This window comes from Oncorhynchus keta, chromosome 11 (assembly GCF_023373465.1).
Source record: "Oncorhynchus keta strain PuntledgeMale-10-30-2019 chromosome 11, Oket_V2, whole genome shotgun sequence".
Lineage (NCBI taxonomy): Eukaryota > Metazoa > Chordata > Actinopteri > Salmoniformes > Salmonidae > Oncorhynchus > Oncorhynchus keta.
The window spans coordinates 28,554,338-28,562,059 of record NC_068431.1 but is presented as its reverse complement, the minus strand read 5'-3'; the positions used below and the strand labels follow the sequence as shown (position 1 = coordinate 28,562,059).

Here is a 7,722-nt window from a genome sequence, read left to right as displayed (position 1 = left end):
AACTTACATATTGAATAAAAGCACACATTTTGTTTATTGCAACTGTAGAAATAATTATTACTGTAACTGCAAACAAATCAAACTGCATACATTGCTTACCCTCTGGTAGAAGACATTGCAGTGTATGGAAGGTTTCAGAACTTTAGTTCAAAGGGGCAATCTGCAATTGGTACACCCATTTTGGACTTTATATTCTAATTGATTCTTAAAGAATATAACTTGTAAATCCCTCATGAGCATAGTTCAACTGTCAGAACCTAAAATATAGATTGTGTACATTTTATACTCTATGGTCAATATTCATATTGAAACTACACAGCTTCTCTTTTTTTCTATACCTTCTAACTACAGCACAATAAGAGTTTCAATTACAATGTATACCCTGAAACACAACTAAATTGTGTTGAATTCTTGGTTGTAAGAAAGTACACATTGTAATGAGATCTTCTTGGTAAATACCAGGCAGCTATACCAGTTGGCAGAGGACTGAAGTAAAACATTACCAAATAAATTAGTAAACATTAAAGCTGTATCAGATGAGGATAGTTGTACAGAACATCTATTTTGGTCTAGCAGGAGTATACATTATGTGCCTCCACAGTGTCTTTTTAAAATAGGCTCTGTTGCCTCTGGCCTTATCCCACATCATCATAGTCCTCCTCACTCTGACAGTCTGCTCCGATGTCATCATAGTCCTCTGAAATGCTGTCATGACACACGTCCTGACACACCTCTGTCTCTGTGTGATGGTACGGCGGAGGAGGGGCCTCGTTATCTACTTTCACATTGTAGGGTAGCTCTGCAAGGTTCTCACAGTTTTTGATCTCTGGAAAGCAAAGACACATTGACAGTTGAAGCTGCCCAAAATATGTTTTCTTACTGTGGGCTTAAAGGTTCCTATTGTGAATGTTACACACAACAGCTTTATCCTTGTGTAATATTACTCACATTGTGTGCTCATGATTGCATTTCAATGCTCATCCCATGAAACCTGATGCTTACCGGGATAAGATGTGAGAAACTGTGTCCTGGGTGGTAAAGGAGTCAAATCATCCTTCAGATCTTTGGGATGATATTTGCTGCTCCTGGATAAGGGAGAAACCCAAGAAATTAGGTGTCCACCTTGGAAAATGCTTTTGACAAGCCCCCTCTCACGTCCCCGGACTACTGAAAATCCCTAAAACAAATGGCCCTATATTGTTGATTAAAAGGTTTGAGGGGAATACAGGACCAAAATGGTGGTTTTGTGTTAATGAATGATGAGTCAACAAAATCACTCTATAAATATCCATTGAAATGTTAAGTTACATCAACTGAATAGTGCAAGACACTTACTGGGCATAATACTCAGGCATTGTGTGACTTGGCGAATTTGTATTGTATTGTTCAGCAGCTGTAAAAAAAGATGATAGTTGTTGAGACAATGTGCACAGACTTTGAAAAAGATAGTTCATATCAACAGTGTCTAGTATAGTCTCTGTTGCCTCTGGCCTTATCCCACATCATCATAGTCCTCCTCACTCTGACAGTCTGCTCCGATGTCATCATAGTCCTCTGAAATGCTGTCATGACACACGTCCTGACACACCTCTGTCTCTGTGTGATGGTACGGCGGAGGAGGGGCCTCGTTATCTACTTTCACATTGTAGGGTAGCTCTGCAAGGTTCTCATAGCTTTCGGTCTCTGGAGAGCAGACACACACATTAACCATTGAAGCTGACATTGAACACCCAAAAGGTGTTTTCTTACTGTGGGCTTAAAGGTTCCTATTGTGAATGTTATAACACAACAGCTTTATCCTTGTGTAATATTACTCTCATTGTGTGCTTATGATTGCATTTCAATGCTCATCCCATGAAACCTGATGCTCACCGGGGTAGGATGTGAGAAACTGTGTCCTGGGTGGTAAAGGAGGCAAATCATTCTCCAGATCTTTGGGATGATATTTGCTGCTCCTGGATAAGGGAGAAACCATTGGGAGAAACCTGAGAAATTAGGTGTCCACCTTGGAAAATGCTTTTGACAAGCACCCTCTCCCTCCCCCGGACTACTGAGAATTCCTAAAACAACTGGCCATATATTGATTTAAAGGTTTGAGGGGAATTGAGGACCAAAGGTATGGTTTTAATTGTGTTAATGAACAACAAAACCAATCTCTATATAATGTCAATAAAATGTAGGTTACATTTTAATCAGCTGAAAACGGAATAGTGCAAGAGACTTACTGGGCATAAGACTCAGGGATTGTGTGACTTGGCCTATTTGTAGTGTATTGTTCAGCAGCTGTAAAAAAAATATGATAGTTGTTGAGACAATGCACAGACTTTTAAATAGACTGTTCATATAAGTAGTGATGAAAATGGACCTGGAATTCTAACAATAGTGCTTTTAGTGATGTACACTGAACAAAAATATAAACCCAACATGCAACAATTTCAAGATTTTTATGAGTTACAGTTCATGTATGGAAATCAGTCGATTGCAATAAATTGATTAGGCCATAATCTATGGCTTTCACATGACGGGGAATACTGGTATGCATATGTTGGTCACAGATACCTTAAAGAAAAGGTAGCGGCATGGATCAGAAAACCAGTCAGTATCTGGTGTGACCACCATTTGCCTCAAGCAGCATGACACATCTCCTTCACATAGAGTTGATCAGGCTGTTGATTGTGGCCTGTGGAATGTTGTCCCACTCCTCTTCAATGGATGTGCGAAGTTGCTGGATATTGGCGTAAACTGGAACACGCAGTTGTGCGTGTCGATCCAGAGCATCCCAAACATGCTCAATTAGTGACATGTCTAGTGAGTATGCAGTCCATAGAAGAACTTGAACATTTTCAGCTTCCAGGAAATGAGTTGATGGCGGTGGATGAGTGGCATGACAATGGGTCTTATCACGATATCTCTGTGCATTCAAATTGTCATCGATAAAATGCAGTTGTGTTCGTTGTCCGTAGCTTATGCCTGCCCATACCATAACCCCACTCCCACCATGGGGAACTTTGTTCACAAAGTTGACATCAGCAAACTCCTCACCCACATGATGCCAGACACGCTGTCTGCCATTGGCCTGGTACAGCTGAAACAGGGATTCATCCATGGCCATCGAAGGTGAGCATTTGCCCACTGTAGTTGGTTACAACACCGAACTGCAGGCAGGTCAAGACCCTGAAGAGGATGACAAGCGCGCAGATGAGCTTCCCTGAGAGGGTTTCTGAAAGTGCAAACCCACAATTTCATCAGCTGTCCGGGTGGCTGGTCTCAGACAATCATGCAGGTGAAGAAGCCAGGTGTGGAGGTCCTGGGCTGGTGGGGTTACACGTGGTCTGCGGTTGTGAGGCCGTTTGGACGTACTGACACATTTTCTAAAATGAGGTTGGAGGAGGCTTATTGTAGTGAAATTAACATTAAATTATTGGTAACAGCTCTAGTGTACATTCCTATCGTCAGCATTCCAATTGCACTCCCCTCAACTTGAGACATCTGTGGTGGTATTGTGTTGTGTGACAAAACTGCACATTTTAAAGTAGCCTTTTATTGCCCACAGCACAAGGTGCACCTGGGTAATGAGCATGCTGTTTAATCAGCTTATTGATATGCCACACCTGTCAGGTGGATGGTTTATCTTGGCAAAGGAGAAATGCTCACTGACAGGGATGTAAACAAATGTGTGCACAAAATTTGAGAGAAATAAACATTTTGTTTGTATGGAACATTTCTGGGATCTTTTATTGACATGTTGCATTTATATTTTTGTTCAGTGTAATAGCATCATTGAAAAAACCTACCTTTCTTTGAGATACACTTGTTGATAAAGACAAAGATGAGGCCTATTACCAAGGATACAAAAATCATTCCAAGAACCACCCACAGCAAGAACTCTCGTAAAAGTGCCATTGGTGATCTAGTCCACTGCAAACAAAAGTGCCAAAATATACATGTAAGTAACTGATTATGAACTTCAGATGAATTTGAGGACCTCATGAATTCCACAGAAATGGCTACTTGAAATATTTTGCAAGGAAAGTAAATCAACATTGTTCTGCATTTCAACTTTTCAATTCAGTGGTTCAGTGCTTTATTGGAAACATGAGGACTTTGAACATTTAAGTATTGTTCTGAATCTCCATGGCATGTCACTTCCCCTTTTCTGAGCTGACCAGGTCATGTGGTTATTTTAGACTGCACTGTATATGAGCGGACAATTGTACTACATCAAAGGTGTAAGGCAAAAAGTGATTAGATTTTTACATAATATATTGTTGTGACATCTCTGATTCTTCAGCTTTTTTGACTGTCAAGCTCAACCCTGACCACCCTTACATATACAGTGCCTTGCGAAAGTATTCGGCCCCCTTGAACTTTGCGACCTTTTGCCACATTTCAGGCTTCAAACATAAAGATATAAAACTGTATTTTTTGTGAAGAATCAACAACAAGTGGGACACAATCATGAAGTGGAACGACATTTATTGGATATTTCAAACTTTTTTAACAAATCAAAAACTGAAAAATTGGGGCGTGCAAAATTATTCAGCCCCCTTAAGTTAATACTTTGTAGAGCCACCTTTTGCTGCGATTACAGCTGTAAGTCACTTGGGGTATGTCTCTATCAGTTTTGCACATCGAGAGACTGACATTTTTTCCCATTCCTCCTTGCAAAACAGCTCGAGCTCAGTGAGGTTGGATGGAGAGCATTTGTGAACAGCAGTTTTCAGTTCTCTCCACAGATTCTCGATTGGATTCAGGTCTGGACTTTGACTTGGCCATTCTAACACCTGGATATGTTTATTTTTGAACCATTCCATTGTAGATTTTGCTTTATGTTTTGGATCATTGTCTTGTTGGAAGACAAATCTCCGTCCCAGTCTCAGGTCTTTTGCAGAGTCCATCAGGTTTTCTTCCAGAATGGTCCTGTATTTGGCTCCATCCATCTTCCCATCAATTTTAACCATCTTCCCTGTCCCTGCTGAAGAAAAGCAGGCCCAAACCATGATGCTGCCACCACCATGTTTGACAGTGGGGATAGTGTGTTCAGGGTGATGAGCTGTGTTGCTTTTACGCCAAACATAACGTTTTGCATTGTTGCCAAAAAGTTCAATTTTGGTTTCATCTGACCAGAGCACCTTCTTCCACATGTTTGGTGTGTCTCCCAGGTGGCTTGTGGCAAACTTTAAATGACACTTTTTATGGATATCTTTAAGAAATGGCTTTCTTCTTGCCACTCTTCCATAAAGGCCAGATTTGTGCAATATACGACTGATTGTTGTCCTATGGACAGAGTCTCCCACCTCAGCTGTAGATCTCTGCAGTTCATCCAGAGTGATCATGGGCCTCTTGGCGGCATCTCTGATCAGTCTTCTCCTTGTATGAGCTGAAAGTTTAGAGGGACGGCCAAGTCTTGGTAGATTTGCAGTGGTCTGATACTCCTTCCATTTCAATATTATCGCTTGCACAGTGCTCATTGGGATGTTTAAAGCTTGGGAAATCTTTTTGTATCCAAGTCCGGCTTTAAACTTCTTCACAACAGTATCTCGGACCTGCCTGGTGTGTTCCTTGTTCTTCATGATGCTCTCTGCGCTTTTAACGGACCTCTGAGACTATCACAGTGCAGGTGCATTTTTCAGTTTTTGATTTGTTAAAAAAGTTTGAAATATCCAATAAATGTTGTTCCACTTCATGATTGTGTCCCACTTGTTGTTGATTCTTCACAAAAAAATACAGTTTTATATCTTTATGTTTGAAGCCTGAAATGTGGCAAAAGGTCGCAAGGGGGCCGAATACTTTCGCAAGGCACTGTACACTACTGTTCAAAAGTTTGAGGTCACTTAGAAATGTCCTTGTTTTTGAAAGAAAAGCTTTTTTTGTCCATTACAATAACAACAAATTGATCAGAAATACAGTGTAGACATAGTTAATGTTGTAAATTACTATTGTAACTTAAAACTGCATATTTTTTCATGGAATATCTACATAGGCGTACAGAGGCCCATTATCAGCAACCATCACTCCTGTGTTCCAATTGCACGTTGTTAGCTAATCCAAGTGTGTTTAAAATGTTATCATTTTAAAAGGCTAATTGATCTGTCATGAGTCCGACCGAGGGTGGCTCCCTTTCCCGGTCGGGTGGCGCTCGGCGGTCGTCGTCGCCGGCCTATTAGCTACCACTGATTGTTTTTTCCTCCCCCTCCTTGTATGTTTATTGTTAGCACCTTTTAGGGAGTCATTAGTTGGGCTTTATTAGACAGCCGGCCCGCCTGGTTCTTTGTGCGGGATTAATTATTGTGACCTTCGGTTATGTACTAGAGGAACGTGTTTGTTCCCGGTCGTGTTTCTGTTGTACTGTTTTCGTCCCCGTGTTTGGGGCATTTGATTTTGTAACACCCTGTGTTGCGTGAGTGCATTAAAGAGCACAGAATTGCAATCTCTGTTTCCTATGTCTGACTCCACACCCACGACACCCGGAGCGTTACATGATCATTACAAAACCCTTTTGCGTCGTGCCTAAGAACAGTCCTAGTCGTGGTATATTGGCCATATACACAATCCTCGGGCCTTAATGCTTAATTATATAATTAACAAATAATTTACATATCATTTACATATAATACAAATGGACATTTTAACTATAATGAATGTTAAGTTTTAAAATGTCTCATAACCGTGTTTGCCACAGACACAGCTGGTAAATGGTACTAATTCACACTTATTTCTGTGACCAGAGCTTGATGTAAATTACCTCAGTTTATCAGACAACATCCTTTCACAGCTGCATATGATTTTATAGAACAATGTGTCTAAATAACTTTCAACAATATCATTTTTATACACAATACAAAGATGTTGCAGAGTAGGCTATTGTTAAATGTGTATGTATTTATTATACTTTAACAGTAGATCTCAGCATACATGATAAATTAGTCCTTTATTTATTATCATATTATAAACTCCCATCACCAACAGTAATTATCATACAAAATAAACCTCAGCTTGAGTCTGTAGTTTATTCTTATGTAATTTCAGTTATTTTATCAACACTTTAATCAAATAATAACAATATCACCTAATGTATTTATTTTACAATAATGTTCTATGGTCAGCACAGTTTTATAGTACGCTAGAATAAAATATTTTGAATACAAAGATGCATTTTCTTGTTCTTATGACAATAGAATACACTCAAAATGATAGCATATGCCTTACCTTACAAGGAAAGTCGAACAGCTGAAAACTAGGGTTGTGTGGGTCAATGATATTCTCACTTCTAAGCTGTGTACAGAAGATAGGGAAACTCTTATGGTGGCATAATGCATTTCTGAGATCTGCTGCCGACTCATTTCCTCTCAATCATATTTAAGGAACTCCCAGCTACTTCCCCCACCCATCACTCCGCTCCACTGGTTCAGATACTTTTATAGACCCTGTTGAGCTGTTGAGACCATGCAGAGTGTGAGGATGGGTGAGGCAGTGAGGGAGAAGGGGGGGTAAGAGTGTGTGTGTGTATGTGGCTGTTAATATTGTCTAATTTGTTAGCTAGTTTGTATGGATAGTTCAACAAGTAGTTTGAGTCAAAGTAATATTGTCTTGGGTGAAAGCACCACATACTGAATGGCATCACGACATCTAGGATGTGATCTCTCGACTTGTGCTGCGCTCGACTGGTGGTGCGTAGAAATGCCGCATTGACGTCAATTTGGCAACTCGTAAATACGACCT

General features: G+C 40.2%; 1 protein-coding gene across 2 annotated transcripts; it reads right to left on the bottom strand.

Annotated features, from left to right (window-relative positions):
• Positions 1-15: 15 nt before the first annotated feature.
• On the bottom strand, positions 16-7,357 carry LOC118390017 (uncharacterized). Of its 2 annotated transcripts, none has more exons than XM_052529843.1 (8): positions 7,210-7,357; positions 3,795-3,918; positions 2,226-2,283; positions 1,873-1,985; positions 1,522-1,683; positions 1,336-1,393; positions 1,003-1,085; positions 16-826 (listed from the first exon to the last, which is right to left on the bottom strand). In XM_052529843.1, the coding sequence occupies exons 2-8, from the start codon at positions 3,901-3,903 to the stop codon at positions 636-638; spliced, it is 774 nt and encodes a 257-aa protein (XP_052385803.1). In that variant the 5' UTR covers positions 3,904-3,918; positions 7,210-7,357; the 3' UTR covers positions 16-635. The 2 variants fall into 2 exon arrangements, with proteins under 2 accessions (XP_052385803.1, XP_052385804.1); XM_052529844.1 differs by having other exon boundaries at positions 1,873-1,955.
• Positions 7,358-7,722: the final 365 nt, after the last annotated feature.

Coding starts and splice junctions, on each gene's coding strand:
- LOC118390017 (XM_052529843.1), bottom strand. CDS start 3,903: ATGGCACTTTTACGAGAGTTCTTGCTGTGGGTGGTTCTTGGAATGATT. Junction 1,684..1,872: donor GTTTCTCACATCCTACCCCG/GTGAGCATCAGG, acceptor TCTGCTCTCCAG/AGACCGAAAGCTATGAGAAC. Junction 1,086..1,335: donor ATGCCTGAGTATTATGCCCA/GTAAGTGTCTTG, acceptor TCCCTTATCCAG/GAGCAGCAAATATCATCCCA.